Here is a 20159-nt window from a genome sequence, read left to right on the forward strand (position 1 = left end):
GCATGTGTTAGGTCACCCTAAAACTAGAGCTTTCATCACTCATGGAGGCACAAATGGGATTTATGAAGCCATCTACCACGGAGTTCCCATGGTGGGCATCCCAATGTTCGGTGACCAGCCAGACAACATGGTCCATATGAAGGAAAAAGGAACTGCAGTTATTCTCAATTTGAACTTCATGACAGCTGAGGACCTAAGAGATGCTGTCAACACAGTCATCGATGATAAATCGTGAGTTCTCTGAACTATCTGCACTTTAAATTAGGCACTGGAAACAGGCTTTAAAGGGAAAAAAATGTAGCAGGCTCAGAGTATGAAACGTGAAGGATTTACCTTGAACCCCTTTTTCTTGGAGCCAGCTAACACAAGAAAGTCTTGCTGAGCTGAACTTTAATGACCTCTGTAAACAATTTTTTATGGTCTCATAGCTTTTTGATTAATACTGCATGATATTTATTTTTACAATTGTTTTTCTCATTTATATACACATTCACAGGTACAAAGAAAATGTTATGCGGTTGTCCAGCATCCACCACAACAGACCCATGAGTGCTCTGGAAGAGGCAATATTCTGGATCGAGTTCACGCTGAAAAACAAAGGGGCCAAGCACTTGAGGGTCCAGGCCCATGAGCTCACCTGGTACCAGTATCACAGCCTGGATGTCCTGGTCTTCATCCTCACTATAGTTCTACTCCTCATATTCATCTTCATCAAGACCTGCAGTTTCTGTTTGCACAAGTGCTGTGTCAGGAGAGGAAAGACAAAAAGGAAGGCTGAATAACAATTGAAAAAAGTGCTGAGAGTGTTGTGCCGGGGCAATATTTGTTACCTACATGAGACTTTCTTTCATGTATGTTGAGTTTCCCATCAACTTTTTGCATCACCTTATGCATCACCACTGATTACTTTAACTGAAGACAGGTGTAATGATTTGCAGAAGTGTACCTGAAGTTAATCTCACATTAAAAACAGAATGCTGATTGGCTGTTGAGTTTTGCTTTTTTAAGAAAAGAAAACACAAAATTCATTCTATGCCTTTACTTGAGTACTACTCATGAAAAGTCACCACTGTGGGTCCTCTTGGCACTACATGTGGTCAACATTTATATAAATATGGAAGATGGGCTCCAAGTTGAACTTTAACATACAGAACTCATTAACATAAATGTTAATGTGATCGTGGCTCAAGAGTTGGGAGGTCACCTTGTAATTGGAAGGTTGCCGGTTCGAGCCCCAGCTTGGACAGTTTCGGTCGTTGTGTCTTTGGGCAAGACGCTTCACCCGTTGCCTACTGCTGGTGGTCAGAGGGCCCGGTGGCGCCAGTGTCCGGCAGCCTCGCCTCTGTCAGTGCGCCTTAGGTTGGCTGTGGCTACAATGTAGCTTGCCATCACCAGTGTGTGAATGTGTGCGTGAAAGGGCGGATGACTGGATGTGTAAAGCACTATACAAATACAGGCCATTTACCATTTACATTAACAAAAAACAAACTGCCCTCCGTGTCCTGAACGAGGTTTACACAAAATAATACATTTGAACCACAGCTAGTATTTGTTCTCCCTCCCCCCATATGAAGTGTACAGGAATAATTTTATTTCCATCATTTTTTCAATTTTCCATCTTCTTTGACTTTCCACAGCATCAGCTCCATACAGGCAGTAGCATCTTCTGCAGTGTCATGGCCACAAACTAAGGGGAAAAAAATAATCTTTTAAAAAATCAATGCAACTGAAGTCAGTATCTTCAGCAATAAATCTGATATCTGCTGCATGAGTCTCTGGCATTTAATGTTATAATAAGTCATATTAATAAGTCATCTTTATTTGGAATGTAATGATATTATAGTAACAGATAAACCATTTGCATAGTGGTAACCCACCACTCTCTTGAATGATCCTTCGGAGGTATTCAGCTGTGAGCTTGTTGAGGGTCAGTTTGTGAGGGGGGTGGGGAAAGACTACCGATGTATCCACCACCATCCCGTGGAGCAGCTGCAGTAAACAGGAAGATATCTCAAGCTTTTCTTATTGGTTCGAACTTGATAAATTACTCTGTTTAACTTTCAACATGAACTATAGCTACAGAATATGAACAAAATCTGGAGAAGTAACCAGTGAATCTTACTGCCCAAAACACTTAAAGAGGATATATAAGCTGAAGCTGAAATAGGGCCCAGCAGTACTTTCATGTAATACCACTTTGTGCCATAAAATGGTGCAGTGACTCAATGTAGCATGCTCTCTGCCCTGAAAGGTATAGGAAATATAATGGAGAGTCAGAGGAAGTACTGGCCTTCTAGTCAAAGGGACAGCAAACAGTGGATGAAACACCTTGATGGTGGCCCCGTCATCACCACTAGATCCTCCCAGAACAACACCATGCTCAGTTCAGGAGAAAATAACACTGGAGCAGCTTTCCATCACTGCACACAGCTCTTCAAGAATAAAATGAATCAATGATCCTTGAATAATACAGGGTTTGTTGTTGTTTTTTAATGAGACTGCTGTTTCTACCAGTTCATATATGTTTGCTAAGGTAGCTTTTTGTGAGAAACTTTTCATACAAAAACAATTGCTGTATGTGATTTGCTTAATTAGGTCACAGCAAATAGTGAGTTTTTATTTCTACTTCAAGACAGGGATTGGTAGCTACATTACACTTAGACTTTACGGTAATGTGCTGCCACCTGGTGGTAAAAGCTTTAGATAAAAAATTTGGTTCAGGTAATTACAAATAGTACAATTAAGATGGAAAAAATAAAATACTTTCAGAGGACATCAGAGAGAAATAAAGTGAGATTACTGTATCATGACATTTCGACCCTTTTGTCCAAAAGTGACTTATGACAAATTAAATTCAGGGTCTACAAGACAAGCAGACCATGACGAATTTTCAATATCTGTTGGTCTCTGTCAACTATGTGTTTGAAATACCCCATATGGAAAAGAAATAGTAAAAACTTATATGATTTACTCATGAAAGTGGCCACTATCTCATTACTTTCATATATTGTTTTAGTAAGTATCCAAAACATACAAGTTTCATTTATATAATTTTTCAAGGTGTCTTATATCTATTTTCACTCTTGTATGCTTTTCATACAAGTTTCACACAAGACAGATACAAACTTTATAAGATTTATATATATCTTTTCCATATGGGACACTACCCATCAAAAGTTTTGAAACACCTCAATTGTCCAGCTATTTATTCCAATTTATGTAATTCAAATCCAATGAATAGGTTGAAATGGTACAAAGGTAAGTGTTGAACTGCCAAAGGTTAAAAAAAAGGTTTCCCAAAACAGAAAACTAATGTACATTTCAGAATTATACAAAAAGGCCTTTTTCAGGGAACACAAAATGGGTTAATAATTTAAAGCTGTTCTACAGCAGTGGAGGTTAAGCAAGCCTTGAAAGGTGGTTCTACTAATTTCTAGAGGTGTCCCAACTTTTCTGGATTAGTTACAACTATCCTGTCTGCATAAAAGCAGTGTTGGAACACACTGTGATACCATACCCTCGTGAGCATCAGCTGAACAGTTTTGTGCTGCAGAAAGTACTGTGTTTCTACAAAAATGGTGAGAAAAGGATATTAACAATGGAGGAGGGACAGACCATCATAACACTTAAAAATGTAAGTCTTTCCTATAGAGAAATTTCAAAGAAAGCCAAGATGTCAAGAGATACCCAAAGCCACAACTGAATCAGAGGACACCAATTCAAAGCTTGCTTGATAGGCGGCTCACAGGTTCAGATGGTCGTAGTAAGCAAGTCTCAATTGCAACTGTGAAGAGAAGACTTCGAGCTGCAAGTTTGACAGGACGAGTTGCAGCAAGAAAGCCATTGCTAAGATGTCAGAATAAGACGAAGAGGCTTGGCTGGGCCATGAAACACCGCAATTGGACTACTGAAGACTGGAAGAAAGTATAATGGATTGATGAAAATGGATTTGAAATCTTGGCTTCATCACACAGGATCTTTGTACGCCATTGAGTAGGTGCAAAGATCGTTCCACAGTGGTGGCATCAACTGTCAAACATGGAGGAGGAAGTGTGAAGGTCTGGGACTGTTTTGCACCCAGAACCAAAACAGCTACCACAGCATTCTGCAGCACCATGTAGTACCCTCTGGTATGCGCCTACTTGGTCAGGGGTTCATCCTACAGCAAGATAATGACCCAAAACATGGGTCCAAGCTATGCCAGAACTAAACATGGGCTGTATCCCAATTCAGGGTCTGCAGTCTTAAAGTATACAGCCTTAACGGTCCACAAGGGCCGCTCACTCAAAGACCGCTAAGGCCGAAAGTGCAAGGCTTGTGAAATGGGACACTCTAGCCCCCATTGCGCTGCCCAGGTTGCCTAGCAACTATGATACTAACCGCTGAAAACGTTTCATACAGCATTGTTTGACAGAAATGAAGGAGAAAAGTTTTTCTGTTAGTTCATTTTGTTTATGGGATCACTTTGATTTGATAAGTATCTGAGGCTGAGACCACGGGACTGTAAAAACATGATTGTTGGGCTTCATTTCTGTACTGAACACTCATTGTAAAATTAGCTAGTAAATAACAATTAGCTAATGTTGTTCATGAGACTAAAGTCATCTTACTTTGGTAATGTAAATATAATATGGCCAATATTAAAGTTATTATTATATTAACCATTATTAGTTATTACAGCAGTGAACTTGAACTCTGTGTCAAATACTGAGCTTCAGTAAAGATTCAAGTTGAAGTTCTTTATATTTCCTATCACCTTAAATCTTCACTCAAAGACAAGTTTCTTTGACAGTGTATATATAGATATATTAAATATAATAGACAAATGCTGTTATTTTATTAAGATGGCATTACTAAATTTGGCTCAGTGCTTACATATACGTGTAAAAAGAAAATGTACAACCTGTGATAACTGTTTCTGATAAAATGAAGAGTAGACTGATATATGAAATATTCCTTTATTGGGTGAGAAAATCAGACCATGTCATAACTGCTTTAAGTCATACAGAATAGATATCAGAGCCTTAAACAGGCTGACTTCTGCTAAATGGGTCAAACTGGGCAGAAAGTATACAAACACATAACATCCTTATAGAATATGATGTAACACTATAGATCAACTTACCTCAGAATATATAAAGCATATAAACAATTACAGCAATATGATACAACAAACACAGCAGTGCTACTAATCCAAAATACTCAAGCTTCATAGAACTGAAACAAACATTTATTTTGAGGTCCATTCTGCTGCTGATACATACTTTAGGTTTCTGAATATTAAACTTGTTGCTGCCTTTCATAGTGTGTAACTTGAAGGCCCTGCGTACTTTCTCCCACACTGAAAACACTAAAATTATAAAAAAAAAATATTTGAACATTACCTAATAAGACTGATTCAGGACAGACAATTAGTTATTTTAAACTTTTCTAGCAGTCCTTCACAAACAGGGAACAGTCTGTCTATTCTCTCCATCTGCCAGCTGCTGCTGGCTCTTCCTCTTCCTCCTCCTCTTCCTCACACACAACTGAGTTTGTCCTGGTTGGATTAATGTCAACTACTGAACGGCGTATATTTTAAAGTAAAGGCTTTAAAACCCAGTTAGTACAAACATCACTAATGTCACATAACTTTGCCGACATGTGGCCAACAGTTACGTTTTAATGTTCCTCATTATTAAACGTTCGCACATAAATAAGTGACATAATATTCAGTACTTACTTTCGAAAGTTTACTTTTCAGCCGCTCCGCTTCAGCCGTCTGCCGTATTTTTTGGCAAAATTACCCACGACCACCGCCGCGCTATGAATTGTGGGATATATGGGACCACGTACACCGGACCACACTTCAAATTTAGGGAAATCGACGGCCCATTTGGAGTACGCATTTGGAGTACACTGTCACGGATCGGGTAGTGAAATACACTTCGGATTGGGACAGCCGTCGTCACTTCGCTGTGACGTAATAGGTCTCAAAATGCGTACTCAGGAGCGTGCGGTCGCTGAATTCGGACACATCCATGGAGTGGGTGGGAGTGGGATATATTGAGTTAATAATTATCTTTCCTGATATACTTTCACCAAAGAATCAGACCACGGGTAGTTTTCCTGCTGACATTCAGACACCATGGATCTGCATCTCTCTGCCTGCATCCTGCTGGTACTTTGTGCGACATGGAGTGCAAATGGAGCAAATATTTTGGTGTGGTACACTGATGGCAGCCACTGGATAAACATGAAGCTTGTTCTAGAGACGCTGGTTGACAGGGGACACCAGGTAACTGTACTGGTCCCGAGCTCATCAATGTACATGAACACCAATGAACCCTCCCGCTTTCGTTATGAGCCCTCCAACGTCTCTTTCTCATTGGAGGCTTATAAGAAGCTTCTAGAAGAGTTCCTCCAATTCTCCATATACGAGATTGAATATATGAACTACTCGGAGATCTACATCAGATTCATTAACATTTCAAAGACAAACCTTTAGTACAATATCCAGTATTTGGACGGTGTGGTGAAATCAGAAATCGTCATGAAGAAGTTGAAAGAGGGAAATTATGACCTTCTCTTGGCCGACCCCATCTACCCTGGCAGTGACTTAGTAGCAGATATTTTGGGGGTCCCACTCGTCTTCTCCTTGCGCTTCTCCTTAGCTAATAACTGGGAGAGGTATTGTGGTCAGATGCCTGCTCCACCATCCTTTGTTCCCAGTGCTATGAGCAAACTCACAGATAAGATGGACTTCTCAGAGAGAGTGTGGAACTTTCTCTTCTACGCTCTCCACGAAATCGTGATTGATCACACCTTTTGGAACGTAGGTGTGATCAATCAACTTTTGGAACAGCAGGGTCCAGCAATATTTCCCAGTGGATCCTGTTGAATAATATATCATAAATATAAAATAAAATTTTAAAGAACAGGGTAGCAAACAAAACCCAAAAAACATCTCAAATGGTATGTTCAGTACCTGGCATAGCAACATCTTCAGATGTGACATAATATATTCTTCCATGGTTCTGGTTTAAAAAAAAAAAAAAGATATCCAGATGGTTTTATATCAATCATTTGCACATTAAAGCCTAGACTGCAACTGTAAAATGTGGAATAAAAAATAAAAATAAACAAAAATATGTGTGGAAAGGGAAGTCAAGAAGTCACCTTGAGTAAACAGAGGTCTGTTTCCAGGCAGTGTCCAATCAGAATGGTGTCAGCATTTATGAAGCTCAACAAGGACATCTCTTAGAGAACCATAGTGACCCTTCACACCTTCCTCACTAACACCTGAAAATCTGGACAAGTAAGGTGTCACACAGGCTCTAAGTAGAGCTGCACTGGTCTTGTTAGTTTCATTCCATCATCCTCATCATTTGTGTCATAAAGCAAAACTTTGCCATCTTTGAAATAAAGGCTAAACCTTGAACTTAGCATTGACTAAATTCTCATTATACAGAACAATTTTAATACTACTGCTATACTTCTGTAACAACAGAGCGAGTTGGTATAGTTTATGTAGTGCACAAAGAATGAATGAGGGGTCGTATACAACTTGCAGACTTGAGTTGACCACTGTCACTCTGGATAACTCCAAAGTATGAGTGATGTAACACTGCAAAAAACGTTTTCCTTGCAAACTAGTGATGGGATTTCCGGCTCTTTGTAGAGAACCTGCTCTTTCTGTTCGGCTCACTAAAAATAGCCAGCTCTTTCAGCTCTCAACCAGCTCTTAAGGTTGCTTTGTTGCTTTAGTTATGCAAAAAAGGAATTACTAATGTAAAAAAATGTGGTTTTATTTATATATGTTTATATATAAATATATGTGGTGGCCCCTAGAGACAAAGCACGTACAAACTCCAAAACACATTTCTAGTGTTAACTGAACTTCCGAAACAGAGCTACCTAGATCACTTAAATTACACAATTGAAAGCATGTGTGTATTGTTTGTGTGTTTATACACAAGCACTCATATATATTCAAGTAATTTTTTTAAAAAAAAGTTAATTTACCTGTTACTACCACACACCAAATCCGGTTGTTGGTACTTCCTGGCTTGTGTAGCCACTAGGTAACAAACACTCAACACTGCCCCTAGCATCCTGGATCACTTCTGTTGTGTTTTGTATGTGCTTCGGAGTTTGTACGTGTTTTGGAGTTTTTACGTGTTTTAGGGTTTTTACGTGCTTTGGGGTTTGTACGTGCTTCAATTCAATTCAATTCAATTTTATTTACATAGCGCCAAATCACAACAAAAGTCACCTCAAGGCGCTTCATAGATACAGAAAAAACCCAACAATCATAAGACCCCCTATGAGCAAGCACTTTGGCGACAGTGAGAAGGAAAAACTCCCTTTTAACAAGAAGAAACCTTGGGCAGAACCAGGCTCAGGGAGGGGCGGGGCCATCTGCTGTGACCGATTGGTGTGAGAGAAGGAAGACAGGATAAAAGACATGCTGTGGAAGAGAGACAGAGGTTAATAACAGATATGATTCAGTGCAGAGATGTCTTCGGAGTTTGTACATGCTATGGATGTTTTACGTGTTTTGGAGTTTGTACGTGCTTTGTCTCAAGGGGCCACCATAAATATACTTTTATTTATTCACTCCACATAAAATGTAATAAATAAATCATATAATACAAAAACCAACTATTTACATTTTAACTTTTAACTATTTAAATTTTCAGCTTTTTCTTTTAAACAATTTTAAAGTGAAACAACACAAAACACTGCAAACCACAACACAATTAAATATAAATTAAAATGTGAAAACAAAACGAAGATGCACATTCTCTGTCATATGGGCCTGCATGAATAAACTTTCTGAATCCTTTATCATCCGCAAATGAAAATAGTTGTGGATGATCACTATACCTTTCTAATGTGACGTTGTTGTTGTTCCTGTGCTACTGCGAGTGTAACTACCGCCCCTCCCCCCTCTGCTCAGCGCAGGACACAAGGCTCGCGTGCGGAGTGAAGCGAAAAAAGCACGTGTACAAAAGTTAAAGGTACAGTATATAATAGAGATGGACCAATCCGATATTACATATCCATTGGATACTGACCTAAATTACTGGGGATATCGGATATCGAGGGCAGGTAGGGCATTAACAGGGAAAAGGGGGTACAAAGAAAAACTTCGTATTCTCATTCGAAATGTCTAGCTTTTAATAAATAATTATCTGAATCACACACCCAAAGTTTTAATCTGATGTAAAATGTATAGAAGTCCATTACTCTATATAGCAACTATTAAGTCTAATATATACCCTGGTAAGCTATAGTACTTTTTCCTTTGGGGAGGTATCTGTGCAGTCTGCAATTCTGTTGAAGAAAGATGTTGAATCTATTTAATTATTGTAAAAAAATAATTGATTTCTATGCATTTTATTTTTTTACGCGTGCATTAAATTAAAGTTGATTAAACATCACGAGGCGGAGGGTAGTTCCCTATTTTATTTTATTTTTTTGCTGGGAGTCGGCAACCCTATTAGTTAGGTTGTTTAATATTTCTGGTAAGTACTCTTTAAAATACCACAATAGGGAGGATGGTGTAGGTTTAAGTTTATTAGATTGATCAGTATTGCTGAACTATGAAATATTTTGGCTGCAGTGTATTTTGTGCATACAGGTATAACAGAATAGCTTTAGTGTTTTGTTATTTAAAACTTGAGTATGAACTTATACAAAATGCAGCGAGATATTAAAAAAACAGTTTTATTGATTAAAAAATACTCTATATCGGATTCATATCATATCGGCAGATATCCAAATTTATGATATCGGTATCAGACATAAAAAAGTGGTATGTGCCATCTCTGGTATATAATGAGGTGAGCTGAAGTGCCATACAGCAGTGCTACACACAACAATCCTGTTGTGTTGTGGATGTTGTTAGATTTGTATTGTTTATTGTCATTTATGCTTTGAAATATCTACTCATATATGCTTAGAGTTGTATAATCAATGTCATGTTGGTAGAGGGTTGATCCTTATTAGTCTGCAAAGACTTTGTGTGCATTCCAGAGTGTTCTGGCATTCACACCTACATCCCATCCGGAGCATGGGAGAGGTCGTAACTTGTTTTATTGTTTTATGGTAGGATAAACGTAGGCAGACAGACAAATACCCAGAAGACCTGGGTCATCCACATCATTATCACTACCCTTTAACCTATTGTGATAGCACAGTTAATAATTATCTTTCCTGATATACTTTCACCAAAGAATCAGACCACAGGTAGTTTTCCTGCTGACATTCAGACACCATGGATCTGCGTCTCTCTCTCTGCATCCTGCTGGTACTTTGTGCGACATGGAGTGCAAATGGAGGAAATATTTTGGTGTGGTACACTGATGGCAGCCACTGGATAAACATGAAGCCTGTTCTGGAGATGCTGGTTGACAGGGGACACCAGGTAACTGTACTGAGCTCATCAATGTACATGAACACCAATGAACCCTCCCGCTTTCACTATGAGCCCTTCAATGCCTCTTTCTCATTGGAGACTATAAAAGAGGTTTTTGAAGAGTTCCTCCAATTCACCTTATACGAGTTGGATTATATGAGCTACTGGGAGATCTTCACCAGACTCGTTAAATATGTGAACACACAGATTCAGATTTCTTTTCAGTATTTGGACGGTGTGGTGAAATCAGAAGTCATCATGAAGAAGTTGAAAGAGGGAAATTACGATCTTCTCTTGGCGGACCCCATCAAAGCTGGCAGTGACTTAGTAGCAGATATTTTGGGGATCCCACTCGTCTTGTCCTTTCGCTGCTCCTTAGCTTTTAACTGGGAGAGGCATTGTGGTCAGATGCCTGCTCCACCATCCTTTGTTCCCGGTGCTATGAGCAAACTCACAGATAAGATGGACTTCTCAGAGAGAGTGTGGAACTTTCTCTTCTACGCTCTCCAAGACATCATGATTGATCACACTTTTTGGAACATATTAGACAGATATTACTCTGATGTCAAAGGTGAGCAAATAGACATGAAGCACTGACTTAAACTATTTGAAATCTGCTAATAATACAAGCACAGTTCTTTTTCTAACTTCGCTCGGTGTTTCACTATGGGAATCGCCTCGGCGTGACCAACTACGGAAGCTCCAATGACACCACGTCTGTCTATGACAGACCTGTCGAGCCGTGCTCAGGGCTCCGCCCCCTCATACTAACACGGCTGACCAGCTCCTCCTAACTCATTTCTCGCTTTCTTCACGTGAGAAACTACTTTGAGCTCCCTCAGCGCATCCAGGCTAACTTGATTAGCTGCTTAACAGTTCTCAGGCGTCCCGTGTAGGAGTACGTCGCCGAACGCAGTTTTTCCGGTTCCAGTTTGGATCGTGCTGAGTAAGTCCTTCGAAAGAAGTGTACTTAGAGTTGCACTGTGGAACAGTGTCGCGTCAGGCGAGCTGTCCCAGCGGTTCCTGGTTTTAGTTAGCGAGGTAGCCGACGTTGTGTGACTCGGGCTAACGCGTTACGGCGAGCTGTTCGTTCAGTGTCTGGCTAGCATTAACTTGTTAGCAGGCCACGAACCACATTAGCGTCTCACTAGCATTAGCTTGTTGGTCGACCTAGGGTTTGGTTAGCATTAAGTTGCTAACGATATTGGCTAGCGGAGTGCAGCTAACGTGTCACGACGAGCTGACTCCCGCCGCGACTAGATCAGATTTAACACCCGCTGCTAGTCCTAGCTACTTGTGGGCTAACGTGTCGAGACGAGCCTGGTGTAGCCTAGTCTCACCCCTTTCCGCCAACCATGTCTACGGCTCCTACTCCCGCCAAAAGGTCGGAGCCGAAGGCTAATGAGGCTGCATCCCGCCCGTGCCCCGCATCATGCGGTGCCACCATCTCGGGCAGGGACCCTCATCCAATGTGCATCGTCTGTATGGGTGCCAAGCATGCTCAGGCTTCACTGGCGGACCCTCAGGGATGCCCACACTGTGCTTTGATGCCAGAGAAAGTCCTGGAAAGGAGGCTGAGAGTAGCAGTAACAAACAGTCAGGACCCCTGCCTGTCGGCGGCTACTGCTACGAGCGATATCCGTCATCCGCGAGCCTCCACAAGCTGGGCGGACATGATGGAAGAAGAGTCCCCGCTCATGCCCCCATCGTTCGAGGACCTCCTCGATCAAAACGTGGGCGAGCCGGGTGGCGAGGACGCGGAGGGCGATGCCGACTCCGACCTCCTCGACCTGGAGGACATGGATGAGGAACAGGAGGATGACTCTACCTTTCCTCCCCAGCAGTCCAGGCCACCGAGTGGGGCTGAAGTTGCACCCCTGGTGGACAGCAATTTGTACGAGGTCTGCAAACGAGCTGCTGCCAAGCTAGGCATCCCATGGCCAGCCGCCCAGGATGCCGAAGGGGCAGAACGCGACCTGTATGATGGCAAGAGGCTCCCACCAGCCTTGCCGCCATCGAAGCAGCTTCTGCCAGCAGTCCCGGCCTGCATGAAGGAAATGGGTCGGTATTGGTCAAGCCCTTTTAAAAGCAAGCTTCCGACCAAGAGCTGCTCTAAGCTTGAGATCCAGAGGATGGGTGAACTGGGGCTGACCGAACGCCCAGCAGTGGAGCCTTCAGTGGCGTATCACCTTCACCCTAACCGCAGGGCAATCTCAGCTTCTTCTAGCATTTCTTTGCCCAACAAGATAGATCGCCTCACGGCATCTATTTATCAAAGGACGTACAAATATGCTGCACAGTCAGTATGCTCGCTTAATGCAGTCACACTGCTATCAGCATATCAGGCAGAAATTCTGGAAGACATGGGCCGTCAGCTTGACTCGGGTTCCCCGAACCCAGCCCTCTGGGATGAAATCTGCGTGGTTAATGATCTCATTCTTCGCTCCTCCAGGGGAGCAGTCCAAGGGTGTGGCCGCGTTATGGGCCTTGCAGTCTCGGGTGAGAGAGCCTTGTGGCTAAACCTGTCAGGCCTAGGTGATGCTCAGAAGGCTGAGGTCATGGATGCAGCCTATGACCCAACCAAGGGTCTCTTTGGCCCAGCCCTGGAGAGAATGAGAGAAACAAGCACCCGCAGAAAGCAGGAGGGAGAAGCATTCAACCTCTGCTTACCCAGAAAACCTAACTCTCAGCCCCAGCAGGTGCCAAGAGCTGGCTTTGCAGCAACAGCGGCAGCTGTGAGAGGGAGACAGAGTGGGGTCAGAATGCAGAGAGGAGCAGGAGGCCAGCAGGGTGCCCACCAGGCCAAGGTAGAGAACCGAAGACCTTGGGGCAAGCATTCCTTTGCAGCAGTTGCTGCAAAGAACAAGCCGTCACACCCCGGAGAAGGGAAAAAGAAGCGGTCAGCCTAGCACACCTGCAGCATTCTGTGTCACCCCTCTTTTCTTCCCCAAAGAGAAGGAAGGTGTTAGAAGGGGTAACCAAATCACTCCAAGGTTCAGGGTCTCCGGAAGTTTCCAGTTCACCAGGAGTACCCTCTCAGTCTCCTCCTCCAGTTCAGGGAGGACAGACTTGTGGACAAATGGCGCAGTGTCACCAAACACTTCTAAGCACTCTGTCTGTGTCACCAAGCACTGCCCAGAGTCATCAGACACTTCACTGTCATTTGGGGGTAACAAAAGAAATAAAACGTGCATTTCTGCAGCCAGGCAGTTTGCCAAGGGCAGAATGTCCCCCCAGTTTAAAAATAAAAACAAAAGAAAATCACTGCAGTTTGTCTTTGTTCCCAGCGGGGGTAGCTCACGCTCTTCCCGAGGGGGAGAGCCCCAACTCCTTCCGGGAGACAGGGGTGACGTCACGCTACCGCGTCTTCAAAGGCCCGCTCGCAGCGCGGCTGGAGCGGTGGCGCGCATGCGCAGTTCATCCCTGGGTCTTGTCAACCATTTCCCAGGGTTACAGACTACAGTTTGCGGCAAAACCACCGAGATTCGGCGGGGTGTTAGCTTCTGTGGCCAGTCGCGATTCAGCGAATGTGCTGGAGGAGGAAATATCCTCCCTGTTACACAAACAGGCGATCGGAGCGGTTCCGAGCGAAGAAGCTCAGCAGGGTTTTTACTCCCGCTATTTCCTCATCCCCAAAAAGGACGGAACGTCGCTCCGTCCTATTCTGGATCTGCGTGTGTTAAACAAGCATTTGAGAAAGTACACGTTCAGAATGCTCATACACAAGACGCTTTGTCGTTCAATTCACACAGGCGATTGGTTTGTTACAATCGACCTATCAGACGCATATTTTCACATCGCCATTTATCCTCCACACAGGAAATATCTCAGGTTCGCGTATCAGAGCGTAGCGTACGAGTTTCAAACTATCCCATTCGGGCTATCCTTAGCTCCAAGGGTGTTCAGCAAATGTGTGGAGGCAGCGCTGTCTCCGTTAAGGAACAGCGGCATCAGAATATTCTCTTACATAGACGATTATCTAATATGCTCACGATCGCGCGAGCAGGCGATCAAAGACTCCGAGGTGGTAGTGAATCACCTCACGGAGCTTGGGTTCACAATCAACCTGGAAAAGAGCCACTTGGAACCCGCACAGTTTACAGAGTATCTGGGGCTCAGAATAGACTCCATCTCTTATCGTATCGCACTTTCAGAGCGGAGGATCGCATCCTTCACTCACTGTCTTTCCCGTTTTCAGCTGGGGAAAGTCGTGCGGTTCCGACTCTGTCTCCGCCTCCTCGGCCTCATGGCCTCGGTGATATCGGTGGTACATTTGGGGCTGCTTATGATGAGAGATTTTCAGCGGTGGGTCGCTTCTCTGCAGCTGTGCCCTCGCCGATATCTGCGGCGGGGGTACCTCTCGGGGCAGTATCATCCAGGGTGACCCTGACCACAGATGCATCCCTGTCAGGTTGGGGTGCAACTATGATGGGCAGAGCAGTGAATGGCGTTTGGTCACAGAGACTCGCTCTGAATCACATAAATGTGCTGGAGCTCCGCGCGGTGCTCCTAGCCTTGCGGCATTTTCTGCCGTATCTCCGGGATCAACATGTTTTAGTGAAAACAGACAACTCCACTGTAGTTGCTTATATCAACCGCCAGGGCGGCACCCGTTCCCAGCAGCTACACAGGTTAGCCAGGGAAATAATTATGTGGAGCAGCACTCGGCTCCTCTCCCTTTGGGCAACTCACGTGCCAGGGATTCTGAACAGGGGGGCGGACCTCCTGTCCAGAGGAAATCCACTGTTCGGAGAATGGAGGCTTCACCCACAGGTGGTGGAGCAGATTTGGCAGAGATACGGCCGGGCTGCCGTAGATCTCTTCGCCTCGCGAGAAAACACACAGTGCCCTCTGTTTTTCTCCCTGTCAGACGCACATGCGCCACTGGGCGTGGATGCGCTGGCCCATCCATGGCCAAAAACTCTGCTGTATGCTTTCCCTCCCCTCAGCCTGATCTCCCCAACACTGATCAGAGTGAGGGATCAGGGCCTGTCACTGATTTTAATAGCTCCACGGTGGCCATCCAAACACTGGATAGCAGAAATCATCCAGCTTCTGGTGGACGAGCCATGGCCACTCCCCATCCGCAGGGACCTTCTGTCTCAGGCGCGGGGGGAGATATACCATCCCCATCCAGACCAGGTTGCTCTCTGGGCCTGGCCCGTGAAAGGTGGAATTTGAAGGCAGCAGGCATGCCTCCGAAGGTTATTGAAACCATTCAGAATGCCAGAGCCTCCTCCACTCGTTCCGTTTACAGCAGTAAATGGCGTGTTTTTGAAGAGTGGTGCCATGAAAAGCAGATTATCCCTTTTCAGTGTTCAGTGGTGGAGCTGTTGTGCTTTCTTCAAGACTTGCTGGACAAAAGGAAGGCTTTTTCCACTATAAAGGTCTATTTAGCAGCTATTTCAGCCTGCCACGTGGGGTTTGGTGATAAACCTGCCGGGCAGCACCCCCTTGTATGTCGCTTCATGAGAGGGGCACGTCGAACGCTCCCAGTTTCTAGATCACTGGTCCCTTTATGGGATCTGTCAGTCGTTTTAGACGCCCTCTCCCACCACCCCTTTGAGCCTATTGGGGCAGTGGGGTTGGAGTTTCTCTCTCTTAAAACCACTCTGCTGTTGGCTCTAACCACAGCCAAGCGAGTTAGTGAATTACAGGCTCTGTCTATTCACCCCTCTTGTCTACAGCTGGCCCCGGGACTCACTAAAGCACTCCTGAGGCCTAACCCAGCCTTTGTCCCTAAAGTATTGGAAACGTCATACAGGTGCTCTACAGTAGAGCTCCTAGCTTTTCACCCCCCTCCATTCTCTTCAGAGAGGGAGCAGAGGCTGAACACTTTGTGCCCTGTCCGGGCCTTGGGGACTTATGTTGACAGAACAGCTGGATTCAGGAAGTCGGATCAGCTGTTTGTTTCCTGGGCCTCCCCTCACAAGGGCAGGCCCATGTCACGCCAGAGGCTAGCTCATTGGATTGTAGAGGCCTTAGCTCTGGCTTATAGCTGTAAGGGCTTGCAGGCCCCTCCGGGGCTCCGAGCACACTCCACTAGGGGTGTGGCCACATCCTGGGCGTTGTTCAGAGGTGTATCAGTCCAGGATATTTGTGCGGCAGCAAGCTGGGCTACGCCGCACACGTTTGTCCGGTTTTATCGTATGGATGTTGCACAGTCATCCCTGGCTCAGACAGTGCTGGATTCTGGTGCCTCAGGTTCGACCTGAGATCCTGGAGTAGCACTGGAGAGTAGCTTCGGGAGCTGGCGCAATCTGGGAGTGGGCCATATCTCCCATAGTGAAACACCGAGCGAAGTTAGAAAAAGAACGTTGGGTTACTTAACGTAATCCCTGGTTCTTTGATAACAGAGTGAGGTGTTTCACCAACACTTCCCTCCTTGCTTAGGCACGGAAAGAAATCTGCTTGGAATGAGTTAGGAGGAGCTGGTCAGCCGTGTTAGTATGAGGGGGCGGAGCCCTGAGCACGCTCGACAGGTCTGTCATAGACAGACGTGGTGTCATTGGAGCTTCCGTAGTTGGTCACGCCGAGGCGATTCCCATAGTGAAACACCTCACTCTGTTATCAAAGAACCAGGGATTACGTTAAGTAACCCAACGTTTTTTAATATCCCATCAGATCTAATTAAGAAAATATGATGCCTTTCATAAACTATTGGTGATACATTGATGTCCATTACTTCTGCACTGCAACAGGAACTCCCACCAGTGCCTGTGAGTTGATGAGTAAAGCAGACATCTGGTTAATCCGAACCTACTGGGATTTTGAATTCCCTCGTCCTTTCCCCCCAAACTTCAAATATGTTGGTGGGATCCACTGCAGACCTGCTAAACCTTTACCAGAGGTAAGGACACTCAACTATTACCATTTAATTAATCATTACATCACAGAATATTCCTGCCAGGAGCAGTGAAGCCATCAAAATGTTGAACAAAAATGAGAAAACAGCTGATTGGCTGGCAGTGGGATAATATTTGACTTGTTACAGGATCTGGAGGAATTTGTGCAGAGTTCTGGAGATGATGGCATTGTGATCTTCACTTTAGGATCCATGATCAACAACGTCACCAAGGAGAAGGCCAACATGATAGCCTCAGGCCTCGCTCAGATCCCACAAAAGGTCAGAGGATAATGTTTGTGCCAACTGTAATCAGTTTGTTCAAACGCTGAAAGCATGGAGTAGTTTTTCATGATTTAGATAACCAGTTTCAGAGTGCTCTACCAAAACGAAAGATTTTTTAGTGACATTGCAGACTGTGGACATTTCAACGTGCAAGTGCCCAGAGTCCATGTTATTTCCACAATATTTATGTTTGTTCTTCCTAATACAGAGTGTGAAAAATCTGACTTTGTCAACAGCTGATGATTTCTAATGACAAGTTAACCTCACGCTTCAATATACAGTTAGGTCTATTAATATTTGGACAGAGACATCTTTTTTCTAATTTGGCTTTTGTAATTTTAAATGATATAACTTGGATGCCATTGTAGTGCAGACTTTCAGCTTTAATGCAAATACATTGCATGAAAATGTGTGGAACTAAAGCATTAAAAAAAGAAAAAAAAGAAAACACAATCCCATCATTTCATGGGTTCAAAAGTAATTGGACAAATTACATTGAATAAAAATGAAAAGAAAATGTTAATTTCTAATACCTGTTTGAAAACCATTTGCTGGCAATGACAGCTTGAAGTCAAGAAAATCACAAGATAGTGGGTTACCTCCTTTTTAATGCTCTGCCAGGCCTTTACTGCAGCGACTTTCAGTTACTATTTGTGGGCTTTTCTGTCCAAAGTAAGAAATTAATCAGTCTGTCAGAAATTTGTATCAACAGCAGGAATGACCCCACTTTTTAAATTGCTCCTGTGAACCCATTTTTGACACCAGGAACATAAAAACACACTGTTGTGTAGACATGTCCTCACGGTTCAAAGGGTCTTTTTGATAGGAGTTACGGTTTTGGATTTAGAAGCAGTTTTTCAACAGGTGCGGACAGGGAGATTTGACTTGGTTTTGCTATAGAGTAATAGTATTCCAGTAGTTAGTGCAGGTCAACTGGATAGAGCATTCTGATTGACCTGTTAAATTCAAGCTTGTTGTTCATTGGAGGATTTCTTTATAGCAGACAGGTGGTTCAAATCTGGGCAGTTGGAGTCAGTTGATCTAGTTTAGAATCATCTTTTCTGACTGGATGATCAGACATGAAACTATTTACCTGTCTGTAGTGGATTCACCCACAATTAAACTCATCTAACCTAATTTAATATCTCTGTTATTACTTTGACACACACGTGCATAAACACACACAGACACACACAAACACAGAGACAGATATGTGCACAGATGCAGAAACATTTTTTCCCATTTGTGTTTCTTGATTTTAGACATTTAAAATACATAATTCCACTCTTCTACTTTTTAAGGAATATAAGCTGTCAACACTCATCTAGATTTGTTCTGATTCAGTTTTTTTTGACATTTCACATATGTACTTCCAAGTCATTTAAAGAATATCAGATTTCAATATTCATTCAGATGTTTTCTGACTCTAAATTTTCTTTTGTCATTACTCAGCTTTTTCTAATGTGTATTTAAACATGTTGAGCTACCTTTCAATTTTGAAACTTCTTCTGTGTCAGCTTTCAACTGTTTAGCACTTATTTTCAGGTGAAAAATTCTCTTCTTCAGCTCATTCAACATTTTTAACTTAACATTCAGGAATCATCACAATCCAGCTCAAAGCTTCAACTATCAGCATTCACACTGCATTTTCTTCAGGAAATGCATTCTCTAGTTTTTCTATAATACGTTGTGATATATTACTTAAATATACTGGGCTGTGAGTATACTACAAAAGAAAAAATGTAAAGTAAGAAATGTTACTTTTACAGGTGCTGTGGAGGTACAAAGGAGAAAAACCAGAAACCTTGAGTGCCAACACTAGAATATATGACTGGATCCCTCAGAATGACCTCCTGGGTACGTAAACTTGGTACCAAACACAGACTTTCTTAAATCTGCAATGACATAAATTAAACATGCATTCAACATTAAATGCAGGTTGTGAGCATTCTGTTTATTAACAAAAGGAAATTTGATCAATTATACTTTTCTAGCAGATGTGATCTTGATTACATATTGCACCCTGTGCAAATCTACCCTGGCTAGTTCTTTTTCTCCAAGAGGTTGCACTAAAGATTAGTTGAATGCACAGAGGTATTAGAACGTGCAAATCAATCTTGGCTCAAAGCACTTGTTCCAGGTTCTTGAAATTCTCCTTTTTTTCACATGTGAAAAACTAACTTTCAATGTCACACGGTTATTTGGCATGTGTTAGGTCACCCTAAAACTAGAGCTTTCATCACTCACGGAGGCACAAATGGGATTTATGAAGCCATCTACCACGGAGTTCCCATGGTGGGCATACCCGTGTTCGGTGACCAGCCAGACAACATGATCCACATGAAGGAAAAAGGAACTGCAGTTATTCTCAATTTGAACATCATGACAGCTGAGGACCTAAGAGATGCTGTCAACACAGTCATCATTAATGACAAATTGTGAGTTCTCTGAACTATCTGCACTTTAAATTAGGCACTGAAAAGTGGCTTTAAAAGGAAAAAAATGGAGCAGGCTCAGAGTATGAAACATGAAGAATCTACCTTAAACCATTTTTCCTTGAAGCCAGCTAACACAAGAAAGCCCTGCTGAGCTGAACTTTCAATTCAATTTTATTTATATAGCGCCAAG

At 43.2% G+C, this 20159-nt stretch overlaps 3 protein-coding genes across 4 annotated transcripts in view; all 3 read left to right on the forward strand.

Moving 5' to 3' along the window:
• The window catches only part of LOC146506390 (UDP-glucuronosyltransferase 2A2-like), a 37883-nt gene extending 36982 nt beyond the window's left edge, over positions 1-901 (forward strand). For both annotated transcript variants that reach the window (XM_085178856.1, XM_085178855.1), the window contains exons 6-7: positions 12-231; positions 497-901. In XM_085178856.1, the coding sequence (XP_085034982.1) occupies positions 12-231; positions 497-782 (506 nt within the window). In that variant the 3' untranslated portion in view covers positions 783-901. The remainder of the gene's footprint in view (positions 1-11; positions 232-496) is intronic.
• LOC146506391 (UDP-glucuronosyltransferase 2A2-like) overlaps positions 1-20159 on the forward strand; it is a 58230-nt gene that overhangs the window by 36801 nt on the left and 1270 nt on the right. Inside the window, exons 2-6 of the mRNA XM_085178862.1 lie at positions 10221-10973; positions 17104-17252; positions 17397-17528; positions 19301-19388; positions 19747-19969. Of these exons, the coding sequence (XP_085034988.1) occupies positions 10262-10973; positions 17104-17252; positions 17397-17528; positions 19301-19388; positions 19747-19969 (1304 nt within the window). The 5' untranslated portion in view covers positions 10221-10261. The remainder of the gene's footprint in view (positions 1-10220; positions 10974-17103; positions 17253-17396; positions 17529-19300; positions 19389-19746; positions 19970-20159) is intronic.
• Positions 11700-13312, forward strand: LOC146506393 (uncharacterized). The gene has a single exon (XM_085178863.1). It carries the CDS (start codon positions 11758-11760, stop codon positions 13309-13311), a length of 1554 nt encoding a protein of 517 aa, XP_085034989.1. The 5' UTR covers positions 11700-11757; the 3' UTR covers position 13312.

This window comes from Neolamprologus multifasciatus, chromosome 12 (genome assembly GCF_963576455.1).
Source record: "Neolamprologus multifasciatus chromosome 12, fNeoMul1.2, whole genome shotgun sequence".
Lineage (NCBI taxonomy): Eukaryota > Metazoa > Chordata > Actinopteri > Cichliformes > Cichlidae > Neolamprologus > Neolamprologus multifasciatus.

What these genes read in the sequence shown, in the direction of transcription:
- LOC146506393 (XM_085178863.1), top strand. Translation starts at nt 11,758, where the DNA reads ATGTCTACGGCTCCTACTCCCGCCAAAAGGTCGGAGCCGAAGGCTAAT.